General features: G+C 52.9%; 1 protein-coding gene across 1 annotated transcript in view; it reads right to left on the reverse strand.

The window, feature by feature from the left end:
* The window catches only part of TCERG1L (transcription elongation regulator 1 like), a 225,301-nt gene that overhangs the window by 26,785 nt on the left and 176,120 nt on the right, over positions 1-22,396 (reverse strand). Inside the window, exon 8 of the mRNA XM_017963285.4 lies at positions 14,657-14,726. Within this exon, the coding sequence (XP_017818774.4) occupies positions 14,657-14,726 (70 nt within the window). The remainder of the gene's footprint in view (positions 1-14,656; positions 14,727-22,396) is intronic.

Consider the following 22,396-nt stretch of genomic DNA (forward strand, 5'->3'; position numbering starts at 1 on the left):
GGCGGCGTCCCTGCGGGCACACTAATAGGTAGGCACAGGCACTGCAGGTTGCTAGCTGGGGAGGCAGCTTCACTGCATCGCAGAAGCCTTGTTAACTCGCGGATCTGGGAAGTTTTCCAGGTCTTATGTATAAGTTGAAAGGGGCCTGGTCTACGCCAACCTTTAACCAGAGTAGGTGCTCCCGCAATCTGGGCGCCGTAGCCCTGGGGGGCCCCTCACGCCCAGGGTCAGCCCCTCTCTGCCTGCTGCCCCTCTGTTTGGTGACCATCCCACCCCTGAGCAGGGGTCTGTCTTCTCCCGGTTCTATCCCTCCCCCCAACCCCTGAGCTTGCCAGTTGATCTGTTAACGGTTCGTGTGTGTGAGTTTGTGTGTATGCCTGTGTGTGTGTGTGCCTGTGTGTGTGTGCCTGTGTGTTTGTGTGTGTGTGCCTGTGTGTGTGTGTGTCTGTGTATGTGTGCCTGTGTGTTTGTGTGTGTGTGTTTGTGTGTGTGCCTGTGTGTGTGTGTGCCTGTGTGTGTGTGTGCCTGTGTGTTTGTGTGTGTGTGCCTGTGTGTATGTGTGCCTGTGTATGTGTGCCTGTGTGTTTGTGAGTTTGTGTGTGTGCCTGTGTGTGTTTGTGTGTGCCTGTGTGTGTGTGTGCCTGTGTGTTTGTGTGTGTGTGCCTGTGTGTGTGTATGCCTGTGTGTGTGTGCCTGTGTATGTGTGCCTGTGTGTTTGTGTGAGTTTGTGTGTGTGCCTGTGTATGCACATGTGTGCATCTGCCCTATGCTGCTAAGTCTGTAAAGCTGAGGTTTTCTGAGTTTGCCCACATGCAAAGGACAGCACAGTATCCAGTAAAACACACAAATCCACGACCCAGTGCAGCTGGGTTCTGGGCACTGCAACGCAGCCACGATTTTCCCTTTGTGAACAAGAAACTTTAACGATCCATCTGAGGCTGGGGGGACTCAGGTCGCTGGGCTGTGCACACCTGCAGTGGGCACACACCTCGCCCTGAGTCCTCAGAGGTGCTTCTCTTCACCCAGATCCTTTCTGCAGAGCCACCCTGAGGTCGGAACCGTTGCTCTGGCAGACAGATGACAAGCACAAGTGGCTGCCGGCTCCAGGTTAGAGGACGGGGGAGTGTGGCGCTGTTTCCCTAGCCAGGTCAAGGCACCCACCTGCTCCCTTTCAGGCTGACACCCAGCTGCCTGGTCACAGCATTACCTAGACAGGTGGAGGCTCTGACAGCCCAGCTGAGTGGATCAAGGTCCAAACCTCTATGTGGGGAAATGCACCAAGGCTTTCAGCCCCAGCATGCTCCCGTAAAATGGTCCTAGCGTCCACCTAGGGCTATCCTGTGGATTGAGTGAGACAGTCCGCATCGACCCCTTGGAGCAACCCCTCCTGCCCCTTCCCTCCTTCCCTCCCTCTCCAGCTTGCAGGTGCACAGCAGGGCTGTAGCTGGAACCAGGAGCCCCTCGGTGCCCAAGGAGCTTACAGTCTAGTGGGACATGAACTAAACAGTTACACACATGTTAAGCCTCAGCGGCAACAGGTATGTCAGGGCTGAAACGCACAGTGCAGAGACCGTCAATGCCATGGTGGGCTTCAGGTGGCTGTTCTCACTAACACAATCATTTGAGAGACTCTGCAGAAATAGCAGGCATTCTAGCGGACCAGGGCTCCAAGGCAGAACTTGAGCAGGGAAGAGAAATAAACGCTGACAGAGGTTGAGATGGGGTCACTCTGCCAGGACGCTGTCATCTGAGGTGGGGAAAGTGCTGGTGTGTGAGTGAGGACCTGGTTCTGGAGAAGCCTGTCTGCAGATGTGATGAGGTGAAGGTGTTTCTGAGCCTTACAGATGAGGATGACTTGCTGTACAACCTTGACCAAAATACGGAAGCTCTCTGGACCTTATTCATGGTAAGATACATGCTTCAGACCAGATGCTCTGAAAATACCTCGCAAGGCTGCAATTCTACGATGCAAATGTGATCCTGTTAATTTCATCCTGATGAAATATTTAAACGCCTTGACTCTGTCATCAACTTGTTAGCTCTGCGTCCCAACTGTGCAGTCCTATGAATCTGACGAAAAGGCCTCCTGCGTCTTCCTCTAGCTTGTTCATAAAAATGTCCCACAGGAAGTGCCAGACACATGCCTCTAGCAGGTCTCCCAGCTGCAGCCCGGCAGACGGACAGCGCCACACACCATGCTGGTGATGGGCTGTGAGGCCCGGGTGTGGGCACGGTGAGAGAGTTGCCCCTCGGCCCCGGCCTGCCTCCTGCTCTGTCTCATCCCAGTCTGCAGGTGCTGTGCCACCATCAGGGGTCTGCTGACAGCCGGTCCGTGGCGGCTTCCAGAGGCTGTGCAGGCCTCACTCCAGTTTCGTTTCATCATAAATGACTTTGCTTGCAGCCTCGCTTCTAACAAGTGGCCGCACAGCGCCACACACTGCCAGCGTCCCCAGGGGCCCTTTGGCAGTATGGTTTGCTGGGAAGAATGGATTGGGAACCTGAAATGTTAGGCGATGATAGAACAAGTAATTAATCTGGCCTTTACTCCCAGTTCCTGGCAGAGAGCTCCAAAAAAACCTTGGAATTTCCTAAACGCTAGGTGTGACCTGTGTTATTCATAAGGAGACCCTCACCACCACACCACACCTTAGCCTCGCTAATAAGACCACTCACTGGGTTCTTAGTTTCAAGGAAGGGGCTGCCCTGCCAAGAAACACCAGCCCTGAGACTAGAGGACCGGAATGTCCAGCCCCTCCGAACACCTGCCATCCAGGGTGGCGAGAGGACCTGGAGACTGAATTGGATCTTCCTGCTAGTAATCAATAAATTAATCATTTCTCTGTAATAAAACCCTTGAACAATGAATTCCGAAGTGCCCTGGTTGGTGAACACATCGGCACACTGGCCGCAGGACAAATGCAGGGGGACAGAGGGTCCTGCGCTCAAGACCCTTTCCGATCTCACCCCCCGAGTCTCTTCCATTTCGCTGTCCCCGAGTTGCTGCCTTGATAATAAACCTGTAATCATAAGCATGTCACTTTCTGTGAGTTTTATGAGTCATTCTAGCAAACTGTCAAACTGAAGGAGGGTTTGAGAGCTCCAGAATGTGAAGCCACGTCAGACAGATGTGGGGGTGGCCTGGAATCCCACCTGCAGCAGTGTCTGAGGTGGGGACGGTGTTCCTGGCGCCGAGCCCTTCCCCTGTGGGGTCTGCAGTGTCTGAGGTGGGGACGGTCTTCCTGGCGCCGAGCCCTTCCCCTGTGGGGTCTGCAGTGTCTGAGGTGGGGACGGTCTTCCTGGCGCCGAGCCCTTCCCCTGTGGGGTCTGCAGTGTCTGAGGTGGGAATGGTCTTCCTGGCGCCGAGCCCTTCCCCTGTGGGGTCTGCAGTGTCTGAGGTGGGAATGGTCTTCCTGGCGCCGAGCCCTTCCCCTGTGGGGTCTGCAGTGTCTGAGGTGGGGACGGTCTTCCTGGCGCCGAGCCCTTCCCCTGTGGGGTCTGCAGTGTCTGAGGTGGGGACGGTGTTCCTGGCGCCGAGCCCTTCCCCTGTGGGGTCTGCAGTGTCTGAGGTGGAAACGGTCTTCCTGGCGCCGAGCCCTTCCCCTGTGGGGTCTGCAGTGTCTGAGGTGGGGACGGTCTTCCTGGCGCCGAGCCCTTCCCCTGTGGGGTCTGCAGTGTCTGAGGTGGGGACGGTCTTCCTGGCGCCGAGCCCTTCCCCTGTGGGGTCTGCAGTGTCTGAGGTGGGGACGGTCTTCCTGGCGCCGAGCCCTTCCCCTGTGGGGTCTGCAGTGTCTGAGGTGGGGACGGTGTTCCTGGCGCCGAGCCCTTCCCCTGTGCGGTCTGCAGTGTCTGAGGGGATACGGTTCACGACTGCCGCCCGTCCATGGATGTGCACTGCACTGACCTCTAAAGCCCCCCTTCTTTACCCCCAAGTGACAACAACAGCAGGATCTGCACCTCAGGGTGGGCTGGGAGGCGGTGCTGGGCACGAATGGAACGTTTAATCTCTGAGCTCGGAACCTGGGCTTTCCCACCGCTGTGCTCTGTGCTCTCCAGCAAGTCTCTTCACTGTCCCAGCCCTCCATTTCCTCATCTATAAAGCAGAAATAATAATAGTAGCAACCACTTGGGATTTACTTGTAAGAATTAAATGAAATAAAAAGAATCCCTTATGTCCACTGACTTCCCACTGTGTCAAACCTTCTCCTCCCCAGCAACCCTCCATAACCTCATTTCATCATCAGCATGACCCCACTGTCCAGGTGGGAAATCTGACATCATGCATTTAAAGCATTAACACCATGACTGGTCTATAAAGAGGATTCGTGACAATGATGGTGATGATGATGATACAGTGATGATGGTGATGATGGTGATGGTGGTGATGATGGTGATGATGGTGATACAGTGATGGTGGTGATGATGGTGAGGGTGATGGTGGTGATGATGGTGATGAAGGTGATGGTGGTGGTGATGATGATGGTGGTGATGATGGTGATGGTGGTGGTGATGATGATGGTGGTGATGATGGTGAGGGTGATGGTGGTGATGGTGATGGTGCTGATGGTGGTGAGGGTGATGATGATGATACAGTGATGATGGTGATGAAGGTGGTGGTAGTGATGGTGATGGTGAGGGTGATGATAGTGATGAAGGTGATGATGATGGTGAGGATGATTGTGATGAAGGTGGTGGTGGTGATGATGATGCTGAGGGTGATGATGATGGTGATGAAGGTGATGATGATGGTGAAGATGATGATGGTGATGAAGGTGGTGGTGTGATGGTGATGGCGGTGGCGGTGGTGGTGATGATGACGATGATAAGGGTGATGATGGTGATGAAGATGATGATGGTGATGAAGGTGATGATGGTGATGATGATGATACAGTGATGATGGTGATGAAGGTGATGATGGTGATGATGATGATGATGATGGTGATGATGGTGATGATGATGGTGAGGATGATGATGGTGATGAAGGTGATGGTGATGATGGTGATGATGAAGGTGATGGTGGTGATGGTGATGATACAGTGATGATGGTGATGAAGGTGGTGATGATGATGATGGTGAGGGTGATGATGGTGATGGTGGTGATGGTGACGATGATACAGTGATGATGGTGATGAAGGTGATGGTGGTGATGGTGGTGAGGGTGATGATGATGGTGATGAAGGTGACGATGATGGTGATGATGATGATGGTGATGATGAAGGTGATGGTGGTGATGATGATGATGATACAGTGATGATGGTGATGAAGGTGGTGGTGATAATGATGACGATGATAAGGGTAATGATGGTGATGAAGATGATGATGGTGATGAAGTTGATGATAATGGTGATGATGATGAAGGTGGTGGTGTGATGGTGATGCTGAGAGTGATGATGATGGTGATGAAGGTGATGATGACGGTGAGGATGATGATGGTGGTGGTAATGACGATCCTTCACCTTCATCATCTCTGGCAGCTTCTGACCATCCACACCGGTTCTTTCCAGGCTGTGTTCCAGCCTTCTGTTCATCCGATGACGTCTCATTATTTTTTTTATTTTATGGATGGGAAGAACCTGTTCTTTCTTCCAGCAAAGAGGGCCAGGAATTTATCATCAAAATACTGCCAGACTGTAAATCTGGCATTGGACACAATGTGAAATTCTGCAGGAATCAAAGTTTCTGTGAATCCTTTTCCTTATGGGGCCTCAGACATTCTAACGTGGTTGTAACAAATGGTCTTCAGATGAGACAAACTTTGAAAGATCTGTATTCTCTAGTTTTTTAGCCTGGACACTGTGCAGTGCAGAAGCATGCCTCTGGCAGCTATAAGGAAGATTGGCACATCAATCAGGGTGGGCTGCAGGCCCCCAGGTGAGACAGGAGCATAGGCAGGGGCATCCGTTCTGCCAGCTCTGCTCTGCTCACGTGGACGGTCAGGATTCACAGCCAATGTGACACTGAGATGGATGCCTCCCCTAGCATGGATCACAGCCACCAGCAAAACCCTGGCTGTGGGGCTGAGTGCTGGCCCTGAATAGGAACCCTGCTGACAGCTGGGTGACTCAGCAGGAGCTGCTGTGCCCCTGTGCTTACACAGAGGTGACACTGCCCGGTGCACAGAGATGGGACTCTGGGATGGGCAGGGATGCAAAATCCTCCTGGAGGAGGGAGCGTGAGTTCCCATCTGGGGTCTGAGCTGCTGGGATCTCCAGGGACCTGTGTGCACCACCCACAGGCTCACTGCCAGTCTGTCCTGCGTGGCTGGCTCCTGACTGCCTATCACCCCTGCTTCTGCCTGCTCACTTCACCTCTTCCGGGGATAACACACCCTTCCTGGCTCTGCCTAAGGTCAGGCAGGCCCCACGTGGCTGGACAGCTGCCCTCCAGTCTTCTGTGTGACCACACTTATCTTCCCCATGTGCATTTGCTGTCCGTGTGGCTATGACACATGGGCCATGCTGGGGAGAGGGGGCAGAATGGGAAGTGATCTGGCCCTGGGAGCTGTGGCCTCCTGGACCCTCCACCATGCTGAGAGGCAGGCTCACCAAGGCTCTGCCAGCTGAGGTATATGAGTCACTCAGAAGGCAGAACACCTGCTGAGAAGGGTTTGCTGGTGGCGTCATTCTGGCTGGGGCAGAATCCCAGGGAGCCCCAGGCTCCAGCTCTCAGCTGTGGGAAGGAGGGCAGCTCTGGCCCAAGCTCCTGCTTCGAGACAGGCTGCGCCAGGGACCATGTTCGGCCGGCCTCAGTGCCAGCTTCCAGGCTTCCCCAGGAATGAGGAGGCCCTTGAGCATCTCTCCAGGACGTGTTTCTGCACCTGCAACTTGTGTAGTCTCCTCATGAGGGAACTCACACAGCTGGCTCCAGAGAGGCAGCACCTTCCACCACCCAGAGTGGCACAGACACCAGGCCAGGCCCTGTGCTTTGGCAGGCAGTTTTCCGGTAACATTTACAACATTGCCAAAGCTCTCAACCTGAGATCTTGGTCTCAGAGCTCTCAGAACTCTGGGCCGGACCAGACCAGAGCTGAGGGAGACAGCCAGGGCACACAGGCTGGAGAATCTGGAGCGTGGCTGACGGAGGCTGCTTAATTGCTGAAAAGCAAACCCACAACAAAAACCTATTTTCTTGTCTCTGCCTCCAGGTGCTGATTTTATGGGATATTGAAGGAGACACATCAGCCCAGTCACATGCATCTCAGTACACGGGACTCTAAGGAATTTGAAGATTTGAAACAGAATCAACGGTGGAGAACTAAATACTGCAAAGGCAGAGGGAAATGTTTTGATCTCCCCAGATAAAACACACCGAATTACTAGAGTATAAAAGCACACTGAATTGTTACAGTCTCAGAACAAAAGACCTGTAGACAGCATCTTCACACACTGATGGGCGAAGAACCCCCAGGCACGCCAGTGTGCGTGGGCAAGGCCAGGCCAGGGCCCTGGCAGAGGACTGAGGCACGTCCCCGGCCCCGAGCACCAGCCAGCCCATGACCCTGTCATGAGCAGCGATCCTAGGCCGAGAGGCAGCCCCCAGGCCTCCGTGGCTACGAGGCTGGTGGGAAGCAGGCGCAAGCAAAGGACTTCCAGGGTCCAAACCTCAGAGGAACCCAGGAGGCCCAGGAAGGTGGAATGGGTAGGGCCTGTGAGTATCTCATGCTGGATAAAACTGTGCCCTAAACACAGACTGGTGAGCATGGTACAGCAGCTACCTCAACAGACAGAGATGCCAGGGAATGGAGGGGCAGGTCCATATAGAATGTGATGCTGAGCAAAGGGACAGGTCCCCAAAACATAGCCCCCATCACAATCACAGACTCTAGGGGGGGTCCCACGGACATAGATGAGAAACCAGAACAGGTCCCCCATAACACAGCCCCTGTCACAATCACAGAATCTGGGAGGGCATCCACAGACACATATCTGGGGGACAGGTTCCCCAAAACACAGCCTCTGTTACAATCACAGACTCAGAGAAGGAGTCCCAGAGCCACAGACCTGGGGACGAGTCCCCAAAAAACAGAGCCCATGTCACAATCACAGACTCCAGGACAGAGTCCCAGAGCCACAGACCTGGGGACGCTGCCCCAAACACAGCCCCCATCACAACCCAGACTCCGAGAAGGAGTCCAGAGCCACAAGCCTGAGGACGAGTCCCCAAAAAACAGAGCCCATGTCACAATCACAGACTCCAGGACAGAGTCCCAGAGCCACAGACCTGGGGGCGCTGCCCTGGGCCACTGCTCTGATCATGGTCTCACTCACAGGGATGGCAGAGAACCACCATGGTCCCTTCCTATATACCACTACCAAGAGGCACTGACCTCAGAGAAACATCCCCACCTGGCAGAGGCACTGCAGGGGCACGGCCAGATACCAGATGACAATTCAGCTGGCTGTTGAAAAAGGAACTAAATATTAAAAGAAAACTAGGTGTTACAAAATATCAGCATATGTCTTATTTAAAAATGAGTAAAAAAGAATACTGGTTAAAGTCTTGAAAAAACATCTGCGAAAATCTGGGAAATAATTAGAAACTAAAAGGAAAAGGAGGAATGAAGAATAAATAGAAGGAAGACGAGAGTGAATAAATGTCAAAAATAACATCAAAAAAGAAACAGAAGGTGAGAAGGGAAGAAGAACGTAAGACGGAACGTCAACAGCGGGCAGAGGAGGTGACCCAGGAGGAAGCCGAGGGAGAAGCAGGCGTCCACAGAGGACTCCAAGCCGTGAGACGGAACAGACAGGGCAGCAACTCAAGAAAACGCCCCGACGTAAGAAGGGCGTCCACCCACCTTTCATCAGATACACCTCGTATCTGGGAAAATGAACCAGCGTCACCCAGAATGAGGCAAACGCCATCATCGTCTCCTACAGGATGAAGACAGTGACTAAATGAACGAAGCCGCCACCTACGTTTACATCCGGTTCCTGCTAAGCCGCTTATCCTTCCAGCATACTGGGCAACCATACGGTACTTTGGAAATTGACATTTAAAGGAAAGAATCAAGTGTTTTTTTTTTGTGTTTTCAGTTTAAAAGATACCTTGACGGAGCCAATAGTTTATGAGGCTAAGTTCCTCTTTATAAAAGTAGGCGAGCTAGTAAATACGGATAAAATGTCAGCATTAAGAGATTAGCACTTAGCCATCTCTAAGGAAGTCATAGATCAAAATAAATCATCTGCTCGCATCACGAAAAGACAGACGAGCCAACGTCACCTGCTTCCTGCTGGAAGGAACTCAAAACCAGTGTGAAATAGTCCTGCCAGAGCACTAATGAAACCTGGACCTGACAAAGCTCAGGTACGAGGGCAGACGTACTAAAACTACAGCGGACAGAAGAACACGCCTCTAAACCACGCCCCAGGCACGATCTGCGTCCAAACCACGCTCCAGGGATGAGAGGATCTATGTCCAGACGACGGGAAACCTGACACTTGTAAAAAATCTCTCACTTCTTTAAAAGCAAATGAAAATAAAAACGAGCAGGTTAAAAGAGACTTAGGAGAGAGAAGCAGAGGGCAATACCTGAACCCAACTCAGTCCTGATATGAAAGCAAAACTCTAGGAGAAAATAAAACAGTCAAGGACATTTAAACCATGGCGGGGAGCCCATCTGATAATGTTAAGGAATTATTTCTGTTTTTCTTAGATGTGACGATGTTACCATCCGTATATTTTTAAAAGCTTTATATTTTAGTATTATATTCTAGAGTATTTACAAATAAGATTTATATGATGGTGGGGGTTCGTTTCAAAGTAATCTAGCGGGACGTGGACTAAAGATCTATGTTGGCCTGGGGTTGACACTGGAAAATGAGTGCCTGGAGGTGAACTGTGCTGTTCCAGTTTTTACGTTGAACTTTTCCATAATAAAAAGTTAAAATTAGGTAAAATAACTATTGCCCCTTAATTGGGTACATTTGTTTTTTGCATTTATCTGTTGAGCCTTTTCAAGCCTGTGTCAGACAGCTAAGCAGGCACTGGGCCATCTTATGCCACCGCCTCCTCTGTCACCATAGGGGAGACAGTCATGAGAGGAGGGTATTCCGGAGCCACAGACCTGCAGAGAGTCAAAGGGTTTGGCTTTGGTGGAAATCACCAAATCTCGTGGGATCGTTTGAACTGACCCAACCTGTTGTATTAGCCCGTTCTCACACTGCTATAAGGAACTACCTGAGACTGGGAAATTCACAAAGAAAGGTTTAATTGACTCACAGTTCAACATGCTTTGGGAGACCCCAGGAAACTTTCTATCCTGGCAGAAGTTGAAGGGGAAGCAAGGCATGCCTTACATGGTGGCTGGAGAGAGAGTGGGGTCGGGGGAGACTTCCACAAACTTAAACCATCCGCTCTTGTGAGAACTCACTATGCTGAGACCACCATGCGGGAAACTGCTGCCATGATCCGATCACCTCCCACAAGACCCCTCCCCTGACATATACTGTATCAGTCTGTTCTCATGCTGCTGATAAAGACATACCTGAGACTGGATAATTTATAAAGACAAAGAGGTTTCATGGATTCACAGTTCCACATGTCTGGGGAGGCCCCACGGTCATGGTGGAAGGCAAAAGTCACATCTTACATGGCGGCAGGCAAGAGAGAATGTGTGCAGGGGAACTTCCCTTTATAAAACCATCAGATCTCGTGAGACTCACTCACTATCAGGAGAACAGCCAGAGAAAGTCCCCCCACCTAGTGATTCAATTACCTCCCACTGGGTCCCTCCCACGACATGTGGGAATTACAGGAGCTACAGTTCAAGATGAGATTTGGGTGGGGACACACCCAAACCATATCACATGGGCATTACAGTTCCAGATGAGGGTGGGTGGGGGCTCAGAGGCAAACTATGTCACCCATCTATCTCCCCTTCATGTGACCATGTTCTCTTTGGCTTCTCCCACTCTGGCTATCCCCTCAGGACCCACACCCCCATGTCCCTCTGCCTGTCATCCTGTGATCTTCTCTGACACTCTCTTCTTCCTCATTCAAGTTGAGCATTTCTTACCAAAGAAGTGATGATCAGATTGAAGAGTTAAACTGTCACTTCTCATAGATACAGAACAAATATGTTCTCTCTCATGGGAGAGGATGATGTCACTACCTGAGATGGTGATAAATTTATACCTCCGAGTGGTTATAGAGTGAGCCAAATATTTGATAGCAGACCTGTGAAGAAAGTAGTGAGGTTTGGGGAAACTAACTCCCCCACTCAGTGGTCTCCACATCCCCGCAGTGCGGGCATCAGACCCCCAGCAAACCCTAATTACACCGTAAATATGGGGTAACTGGATTATATGGAAAGGATGCTGAAAACAGGCCCACCTTCTGGAGAGAAAGCAAATCGCTGGGGCATTCCTGTGAGCACCCATGCAAGCTGCACTTTGTGCACTTCACAAGCCCTCAGCCACAGCGGCACAAAACAATGTGATGACTTAAGGAAGTACATTTCAGCTTCAGAAGACCACAGCAATTCCAGAAATCACAGGTGTGATTCGAGCCGCCGTGTCCAGGTGTCTGATGCTCAGGCACTCATTCTTGGGGGAAGGCGGGAGACAACTGTGGTGAAGCCACCCAGCATGGGCTACCACCCTGCACACGTGAGGGCAGAGGGAGAGGAGAAGGCTACGGATGGCAGGCTCCCCAGAGCCCTCGTGAAAGGGAGAGTTATAAAGTCAGAAGAGCAAAGATCAACGCAGATCTGAACTGTTAAAAGACCCACTCATCAGAAACCACCAGCAGCTCCAGGTCCTGAGCAGGAAGGGACCAAGCAGCCATGCAGCTATTTTCCAGCCCCAGGGAAGATGCACAGTCCTCAAGAACGCATCCCCTAAATAGTAAATAACAAGCTATTTGAAATGACACTCACCACGTCGTTTAGAATATTTCAGTAATTTGGATGCTTGTCATTGTGACATATTTCTCCTCTGAGAGGATTTCAGGAAAAGTTTCATGTGGCCCTGAATTACTTGCACAATCGATTTAATTCCATCTATGCATGAATGCCCAAAATGTGTGTTGATTGTGCCAGGTTTCACAAGAAACGTGGGGAGCAGAGACCAGCGTCCAAAATAATCGTCGTCACACCACAATCCGGCTGCTGATGGGCCATGTATTGCAGGAGAATTTTAAGTGTTCTTTGATGAAGCAAAATTGCACTATCCACACAAAAAGGGCAGGTCCAAGTGGACAGATTTCAGCAGGCCCCCTGAAGGCATGTTCTCTATATGGGCCAGACTCTACTCCATAAAAATACATAAAGGCAGTTAGGAGCTTGAGGAGTGCATGGACTTACTGACAGTAACCTTCACAAAGAGAGATTAAAATGCCAGGTTGACGCTGGTGGTTCATCCAACCTGGGTGATTTGCCCGAGCAGGGGTGTGCAGGCCGGTGCTTCGGAGGAGCTTTGGGAAAACCTGCCCGATGGTGAAGCTTCCAAACAGAGGGCACGACTTTGTAAACTGGCTCATGAACGCATGCCCAGGACTCAACAGCTGTGCTCGGTCCTCAGTGTGGCTGCAAGAGGAATGCCAAAGCATTTTCCTCCCAGATCTGGGGGTGGGACACAGCCTCCCGAGAGTCTTCCTCTCCCACGGAATCTTCCCGGCTGGAACCAACATGGAGATGAACAGCTGCCAGAAAGGGGGCAGCTCCCTGCAAAATATCCATGCATGTTTCAAAGTCGGTTTTCAATGACGCAAGTCACTCAGATGATTAAAACCGAAATTCGCACTTCGATGTTGAAATGCCAACTGTCGGGAACAGAGGCTGGCCCCACGGGACGGCGAGTGAGCTGGGCGGTACAGGCAGACTTCCCCGCTGCTTCAGGTCCGGGGTACTTTTCCTCCCACGAAGTTCAGCATTCATCAAATCATGGCTACATTCCATGTTTCCTGGGCCTCAGGAAGCTCATCTGGTGTTTTAAATTAAGCACACATATCCAAAGACCAGCGGAGATCAGCTTAGCTGAGATCCAAGTGTGAAGGTGAAATCAGAGAGGCTACTCTGGGTCCTTTCCTAGAGCCCCTGGCCCCATCAGAGGTGTTCTGTGTCCATTCTCTGTGGCCCACACAGCATCCTTTGATCCCCAAAGTGGCTTTCTAAGGAGGAGCTTTGGGGCAGCAAGAAGACAGCAGCCCAGGAGATTGGATGGGAGGTGTCCTCCCTCCACAACCAGTGAGCCTTGCCCTGCCTTGCGAGGCCCAAGACCTCCCCACACAGTGGCTCATGGGCTCCCTCGTGCTGTGGGGCCAGAAGGCAGGAGCCCTGGGGAAGGAGAGCCCTGCCTCCTTGGAGATTGCCTCCCTAGCTTGGAGAAGACATTGTTACCCTTCTTTGCATTGTTCCAGAAAGTTCTGTGGTGTCTCCCTATTATCAAACCATCAGGTCTGTTGCCATGTCTTTTGTCCAGGCTCCTTGGGCATCTAGCAGAGAGAAGAGTCTGCCCTGACCCCCCGGCTGCTGGGCCTGCTCAGCACCCCCAGGCCCAGCACTTACTCTCCCTTCCCCTCTCTTCCTTGCTATCTTTTCATCCTTTGCTAAAAGTCAAAAGGACTGAACAGCTGAAAATGGGCACAGGCTCTGAGTCAAAATTTTGTTTTTCCTTCATTGTGGCCAATATTTTTTATTGCAAATGTACATTTTTTTAAAGAGTAATGCATACAATGCCAAGATCCCTGACCACTTCCCAAGGTATCCCATAAGCAGTGCTGATAAGGAGCCGGGTGTAGGATGAACGCATCTGTGGGCTGTGGCAGGACCCAGGGTCCCACAGGACATCCAGACATCATGAGGCCAATAGCAGCCCCACTCAGGAAGAGCCTGGGAGGTGTCCCTCACTGATTTGCCTTTCAGTTCTCCCCGCCCTTCTCTGCCAAACATGGGCCAAGCAGCTGCATCATCCCTTCCATCTCCCCGTTCTGGGGAACTTAAAACACCCACTTCCACTTTCATCCCCTTATGTGAAACTCACAGGCAAGGCAGGCAGTCCAGCAGCCACACGGGAGGGGTTAAGGGCAGGAGCCATCCCCTGGCTTGATAGGAAACAGGGATTCCCTACCTTGGTGCATGGCAGCTCCCAAAACCACACCATGACTAGCTGACTTGGAGGGACAGCTTCCCACTGGCCGTGCACACCCTGCATGCATGCGGTCATCATCTCACCCAGCAGTCCCAAGGCCCACCTCCACAGTGCCTCATCTTACACATGAGAAATCTGAGATCAGGGTTGGCTGGCTTTGCTCAAAGTCATCAGGCAGGCAAGACACGCAGCTGAAGCACCACACCGGGGCTGCCTGACCCCTAAACTTACCCTCCGGCACAGCACGCGGCACCACCTACGCACCTGGCCACCACGACCTCTCCCACTGAGCTCCGGAAACACAGCAGGGCTGAGCATGTGGGCGCCTGGGTGGGCTGGGGTGGCAGGCCCTGTGCACAGTGTCCGAAGTGCCCCAAGCCCCTGAGACACCTGCTTCGTCAGGTTCCCAGGACACTGCTAGGATGGAACCTGAGATCTCTTCCCATCTGTCTAGCCGTTGAGTAAGTTCTTTGCTCAGAGCCAAAGTGGTCAAAATGATGCCTTTTCTTTCTTCACCACCTGAGTGCCCAGTAGGGAGAGACCCGCTGGGGAAGATCATGGCCACCTACCGGTTCCTCTTGGTTTTCACGTCTTGATCTTCCCTGCCGTCCTCAGAACCAGACCCATCGCTGTGCTCAGCTGAAAGAAAATCAGATGAACATGGTTGGTGTCGTCAGCACTCAGGGCTTGGGCAAAACCAGCAGGTGACACTCACTTTCAGGCAGACTTATCTAGAAATTAAGTAAACAGGCTTCTCTTAAGGATTGGTGGGAAATCCTACAAGGAGCTTCTTCTTGCACACGTGCTTTTACATTTCAGCAGAACAGAAATCTGACTGTGCTGTTCTGCAGCGAGAGCCGCTTTAGCCACTGTCTGTTCAGCAGGTGCTCGGCCTTCTAGAGGGGCTGGGGGGTGGAGAATTACAGCTGGGGCTCTGCCCAGCCTTGGGACGAGGGACTGGGGTGAGCAATTCTATGTCATGCTCTTGAGGGGAACCATGAGACCCGGGTCACCTCTGTGGCTGCTGCCCCAGGGAGGAGTGGCTCCCAGCAGCACCTACTCCAGGTCCAGGCTCAGCTGCTCTCCCTCCACTGCAATAGATAACAAGAGTCCCCAACACCCCGACACGTGGCCATACCTCACTAAGGATGCATCTACTTCCATTTTGCAGTCACAGTCCCCTATTTCCACCCTGAAGCTGTCATCCCTACAAGTGTTTGACAAGCTTTTGGAATGAAGAAGTAAAAAAGTGCTTTGGTGTTTTCTATGGGTGACTTCCACATGCGCCGAGAATCACAGCAGCCTCCCACCTGCTTCTCGCTCTGTGTCTCCCTCTGCCTCATTCCACGCCTCCCAGCTTGGGTGGCCAGCTGGGCTGGGCTGGGCGAGTGTCCCTCCATGTTCCCATCCAGCCTTGGGGCACCTTCCCAGTGACCGCCGAGCCTGCACCTCCTTCCTGGGAGGGTCACAGTGAGAACAGTGCTCAGCTTAGGGTGGATAAGTGCAGAGTTGATGTGAAAAGACATCGATTTCAATAACTGCAAGCCCTCCGCACCTTTTCCTTCTATAAACCTGACAGTTCTTCCTACACCTGCGTTTAGAATCCCAACAGTGCCTCTGTTACCAGCTCACAGTTCAAATCTATCTACAGGCTTGTTTTCAATGTACAGAAGAGAGGGTCAGGCTCTGGAAGCCCCTGCTAATAACCACATTATTCCTAGGGCGTCTTTGCCACCCGAGTCACCCAGGCAGCTCATGGCTGCCCCTGTCCACATGAGCTGTGGGACCACAGAGGCGACCTTAGCAGGACTGGGATGTGGTGTGCCTGCCCTGCACCTTCCAGCAAGGCTGCGTGTCCGCTGCCCATGCCGTATGTGGGTGTTCCATCCCAGGGAGGGGCGGCCCCTGGAAGCGCCTCCCCAGGCCTACACTCAGCTACTCTCCATGCACAGCCTGTCACCCAGGCTGGAGTGCAGTGGTGTGATATCGGCTCACTACAACCTCTGCTTCCCCTGTTCAAGCAGTTCTCCTGCCTCAGCCTCCCAAGCAGCTGGAATTACAGGCACCCACCACCACACCCGGCTAATTTTTGCATTTTTAGTAGAGACAGGGTTTTAACATGTTGGACAAGCTGGTCTTGAACTGCTGACCCCAAGTGATTCGCCTACCTTGGTCTCCCAAAGTGCTGGGATTACAGGCGTGAGTCGCCATGCCTGGCCAGCTCCAGGCATTTCTGCTTTCTGGCTGTGAGACCCTGCTCTGCCCATTCAAACTGGGGGAACCTTTGCTATGCCCTTGAGTCCTCTCCCCCTGGGGTAGTGGGTCCTGGGCTCTCACTGTGCCCTCCTGGTTTTCCCTCCCTGGTGCCCTGATTTCTCCTGGTCATTCCCACCTGGGTCACCGGGACCTCACGGAGGCTCCCTCAGCTCCCCTGGACCCTCAGCCTGACTGCCTTTCTGATTTACCTGGTGTTTGAAATCTTTCCAAGATGTGCCTCCTGCCTGCAGTGTCCAGGGGAAGGAACATTCCAGCTCCACCTGGAAGAAGGCATGGGAGAGGCACCTCTCCTCCACCCATACCAGAACACACCCAGGGAGGCCATGGGTGAAACATGCACATTTCTTAAAATGTAAAAAACGAGGTCATGCAATTATACGCATATTATTCAAAGTGCATGTGCCTAATATTAACAATTTTGGGGGGATTTTAAACATTGGTTTGTTTTGAATCATTTCAATATGAGCAAAACTTTCATAATTATGATCCAGACCCATAAATAAAAATATGGATACATTTAACAGGCTTAAACAATATAAAACCAGAGGGGTTGTCACACACACTGGCGGCATAGCAAGCTCTCTGGGTGGGTGTCCACCGAAACTTACATCAAGCTGCAGGGGGATTGGAAGCATGAATTTCAGCTCTCTGGAAGCAGACTGGGCATTTATTAAAGCTAAGGCTTGTGTAAGAATAGTGCTAAAGAACAGGCATAGTGGGCTCACACCTGTAATCCTAGCACTTCGGAAGGCAGAGGCGGGAGGATCACCTGAGGTCAGGAGTTCGAGACCAGCCTGGCCAACATGGTGAAACCTTGTCTCTATTAAAAATACAAAGAGTAGCCTGATGTGGTGGTGGGTGCCAGTAATCCCAGCTACTTGGGAGGCTGAGGCAGGAGAATCACTTAAACCTGGGAGGCTGGAGTCACAGTGAGCTGAGATCATGCAACCACGCTCCAGCCTGGGCAAGAGAGTGAGACTAGAATATTGCTAGGGAGTCTGGCATTCTCAGCTGACTGCAAAGACAAGGGGACAGAAGCTTCAGTCAGCACACAGGACGAGGGATACACGCTTCATGGGCATTGCCTTGCAAAACGCACACACGGGTGGCTCCAGCCTGCACAAGCCCACGCCACGCTCCCTGGGAAGTGGGAGAATTCCGTTTCCAGAGTTGCCCCATCACAATGCTTGTTGCCTCTAGATTTCAACAAAAAAACCTAAAAGCACGCAAGACCAGGCAAATAGGGCCAGTTCACCGGAAAAAAAGAACTTGACAGAAACCATCCCTGAGGACGGCTGTGCATAAAAATGAACTCAAACGGATTAAAGAGTTAAACGTACAAGTTACAACTATAACAGCTGTGGAAGAAAACGTACGAATATCTTTGTGACGCTGCTTCCTCGCTGCAGAGTTTCTGCTCTGGGTGAGGAAAGCGGTGTAGAAACAGGCAGTGCTGGCAGCTATGGGACGCTGTGAACGTGCTCACTGCCACCGCATCAGACACTTGCAAATGGTTAAATGGTCAATTTCATGTCATGTATATTTTCCCACAATGAGAAAAAAAAACCCCACAGCTTGTTCTATGGCAAAAAACTCAAAAGAGCAGGAAAAATATAGTAATAATACTGCAGTCAAACACTGATAGTCTTGATTTTCAAGTCCAAAGCACTCAGTAAGAAAGAAAAGAAACACGACACAAAACTAACGGCCCAGGAATCTGCGAAAACTTTTCGGTTTCACTCAGAATCAAAGCAGTGCCGACTGAAACAGAGAACGGCTTTCATAACTACGTCCGATGTTCTACAGTGCTACACAGATTCTGCAGAATCCACTAGGGCAGGTGTGAACTGAGCATCTCTTTGGGGAAAGGTCCCAAAAGTTAAAATGCATGACCTTTTGACAACAATTCTAAGGCTGTGAAATCCACAACAGATATGCTTGCGGAAACACTCCTAAAGTAAGTGCCTAGGTACAAAGACGCTCCTTCCAGCTCTGTGTGTGTGATCACAGAGCAGATGAGCCAGACGGCCATCCAACAGGAGGGTCTGAGTTCATCATCGTGCACCCAGACAGGGCAGGGGTGGGAGGGTGGGGGGACAGGAGACTGATAGGAGAGGAGGAAAAGCAGGGGAGGAGAGGAAGAGGAAACTGGGTGCGAGAGACAGTCTGTGCACCTGTGGGCACCAGGCTGGACCTGCTGTGGAGTGGGCTCCACGCAACCCAGCCCCTGCACAGCCAGGCCTCTCACCCCCGTGCAGCTGACATACCCACCCCTGCTCCTGGCAGGACCTCAGCCCCACAGGACCCTGCTGCTGACTGGCCCTGAGCTGTGTGCTCTGCCCTCTCTGATGGGGCCTCCTGCTCCACACCCTGTCCAATGTCCCACCCTGCTGGCTCAGATCCTGAGTCCTGAGGAGGATGGTGCTTGGTAGGTGAGAGGGTGGTGTCATCCTCCCAGGCACCCCGGGACAGTTGCACTCAGCCCTGTGAGTTGAATTCGGACCCCAAGTCACACCTTAACCTCAGGTCCCCCCATCTAGGCAGCGCTCAGGCTCAGCATCTACGTGGAAAAGTCAGCGATCTCCCGGGACTGGGGCTTTCTTGGGCACAAAGGGGGGGACAGTGCGGGGGGGTCCTCCTGCATGGGCTGGGACCCTGGAGGGCGTCTGGCAGGGGCTGGGCCGGAAGTCATCCACAGGCAGGCAGCTGTGCCAGGGTGCCCAAGAGGCAGACAAGGGCGGCACCAGCACAAGATGTGGAACAGGAGCCGACACCCCCACCCCACTGGCAGAGAGGGCGAGGCACACGGCTCAGGACAGCAGGGCCTGTGGGGCTGAGCTCCTGCCAGGAGAGGTGGTGGGTGTGGCTGCGCAGGGGCTGGTCGGACCCACCCCACTCCACCAGCAGGTCCAGCCAGGTGCCCACAGATGCCAAAACTGGACTCGTCTGTATTCCTAGATTGGGTCCTCTGTATGAGAGAAATGTGATGGCTGTGAAGTCTCAGCGGTAGGAAGAGCCACAGCAGAGCTGGGCAGATTTCTGAACTGCCCGTTAGGAGACAGACCTGACACAGTCGCTTTGCTTTGCTAGGCCTGGGCTCCCAGCTGAAACTCAGGGAGGAAGTCCTGGATTTGGTGGATAACCACATGGGCAGTCTCTCCACGGTCACTTGGAAATGCCACACCACAGGTGCTGTGGCAATACAGGATTTCCCCAGCCTCCCGGGCCTCCAGGCTCACTGTCCCCAGGCAGGTGAGCCTCACTCTCCAATCTCGCAGCTCAGCCTCAGGTACGCCTTCTTCCTCCTGCCTTAGAGCTCAAAGCACACCCTTTGCCTCCCTGCCCTGCCTCCTGGGGTCCAGTGTGAATGACCCTGCCTCAGGGAAAAGCCCCTGGCTGCTGCGCTGAGTCACCCCACATCCTGTACACCCAGAAACCTAGCTCAGCCCCTGCCCACCCAGCCTCCCAGGTGAGGCCAAACACAGCAAGCTGAAGGGTGAGTGTGGTCAGTGTCCCAGAGACTCTCTCAGCGCCCACTCAGCCCAGCTTGCTCCTTCCCTTCCGCAGGCTGCCCTGTGAGCTCCAGCCTCACACTCTGCTTCCTGCAGTCAACTCGGGATTCTGCAGGGAAGAGACACCTGCCCAGCTTACCTGCTTCAACCTGGCATCATGTTACGAGACTGACCAAAGTGGGCACTAAATGGAGCTTAGCAAACAAGCCACCCAGTTCATTCACTGTGCAAAAAGGTGGCTCAGGCCCTGGAGGCCAGCAGAGGCTGACATGATATGAAGGCCAGGATTCTTCCCAGAGTGCCTGGGGCAAGTGAGTTCTGGGTGGGCAGAGCGTCCCACGTCGCCCTGAGTCCTCATGGAGAGAGCCCCACACTAGCTCTCCACCCTCCAGGGTTCCAGCATCTGTGTTTTCAGCCTCCCTGGGTCCCCCTGAGAGCCCTGGCCGCCTGGGCCCCTGGTGAGGTACAGCCAGTGTGAACAGTCTGCCGGGACAAACAATGTGTGGGAAAACGACCCATTCACCAGTCACAGCTGTGTTTGCCCACAGGACAATTTTACATCCGACGTGGTGAAATGAATGTCATCGTCCATTTACACTGGCCTTGAATATACATGGCTACAGCATTTACAGAGCAGCTGAAGCCCAGCGAAGGTCATGTCATCTCTCCTGCCGGCCAGGGAGGGAGAGAGTTGAGTGCCATCTCCCTGCTGCAGCTGCTGTCTTGTGAGCAGGTACAAGGAGTCACCTGTGTCATCACAGGCTCACAGGGGCCCAGCCAGGAGGCCCTGGGATCTGGCGTCAGACCCGCAGGGGCGCCAATCCCCACTCCCCACTCAGTAGAGGTGTGATCCTGGGCAAGTCAGCTAAGCTCCTTTTTAAAATCCTCTCTTCTGTAAAGCAGGCGTGGGCTGCAGAATAATGCCCCCCACTATTCCGAAGCAATGCCCACATCCGAATCCTGGAAGCTGTGCATACGCTGGGCTACCTGGCCAAGGAGACGGAGGCTGCTAAGCCACTCCCCTTGAGGCCGGAGACCATTCTGTGTAATCCAGGTGGCCCCACAAATCACAGGGGTCCTTCAGAGTGGAAGGGGGAGGCAAAAGGGCCAGAGCCAGAGAGAGAAGAGAAAGGCATGAAGATAAACGAGGGAGCCACGAGTCAAGGAAACCAGGCAGCCTCTAGAAGCTGGAAGAGGACAACAGTGGCTTCACCCCTCGAGCCCCTAGAAAGAACACAGTCCTGCTGATGCCAGCCAGGCTCTGCTGGACATCTGCCCCCTAGAACTGTAAGATCATCCCCTCATGTGATTGTCGGCCCCGTGCTGATAATTTGTTAGAGCAGCGAGGTGTCTCCAGTGCTGATGGCCTCTTCATGGGGCCGAGGCGGGGAGTCAACTGAACAAGGTATGGGGGCTGTACACTCAGGGTCCCTCCAGGGGGCCCTCCCCTCCCCAAGGCAGTGAGAAGGCCCCTTTTCAGTTCTTTCCCCTGGGCTCCTGGTCCTCCTCGACCCCTGGGAGTTACTAACAGGAGATAGCCAGGCTGGACGGGAAAGAGGCCAGGGTTTGTATTCCCTCTCTCTCCCCGGCCTCCTCCCCTCCACCCCAGGGGAAGACCCTAGGGCCCCATCTCCAAAACTTCCCACCTGGCTGCACCAAATGTCCCAGTGAAGCCACAGGTGGCCCCGTGGTCAGGGCAGGCAGAGGGGGCCAAGGTGGTGGGCTGAAGGTACACAGCCAGATGGCGGGGGGTGGGGGGGTTCTGCCATCACTAGCAACAGAGGGTTCAGCTGCCACAGGTGAAGACAGTGAGAGAACCGTGCCTCTGACAGGCCTGAAGAACGGGGAGCGGGTGGGAACGCAACAGCGAGTACCCTCCAAACAGAAGTGTGCGTAAGATCCGCACCCGAGAACCACACGGCATGGGACGGCTGGGACTGGGGGGCAGCCTGGACCTTCTCATTTTCCCTCAGTTCTACCGGCATTTATTCTCAACTGACAGCACAGCTACTGCAGCTGTAAAAATTCTGCATGCACTGCAAGGTAATTAGAAAATAATTCAAGACTCCACTCGAATCCCTCAGCAATGTTAACAGAATGAAGAGCAGACTCTCTCCTTTTCTGTGGAATGACGGATGTCTCAGCACTCCTGACTTCACTCGTCTTTAAAAAGAATGAGTGTTTTTGTTTTTTGAGATGGAGTTTTGCACTTGTCACCCAGGCTGGAGTGCAATGGCGCGATCTCGGCTCACCGCAACCTCCGCCTCCTGGGTTCAGGCAATTCTCCCGCCTCAGCCTCTTGAGTAGCTGGGATTACAGGCACGCGCCACCATGCCCAGCTAATTTTTTGCATTTTTAGTAGAGACAGGGTTTCACCATGTTGACCAAGATGGTCTCGATCTCTTGACCTCGTGATCCACCCGCCTCGGCCTCCCAAAGTGCTGGGATTACAGGCTTGAGCCACCGCGCCCGGCCAAAGAATGAGTGTTGACCAAAATGCTTAATTGTCCCATTTCAGGC

Source organism: Callithrix jacchus, chromosome 12, assembly GCF_049354715.1.
Source record: "Callithrix jacchus isolate 240 chromosome 12, calJac240_pri, whole genome shotgun sequence".
In the NCBI taxonomy this organism is placed as follows: domain Eukaryota; kingdom Metazoa; phylum Chordata; class Mammalia; order Primates; family Cebidae; genus Callithrix; species Callithrix jacchus.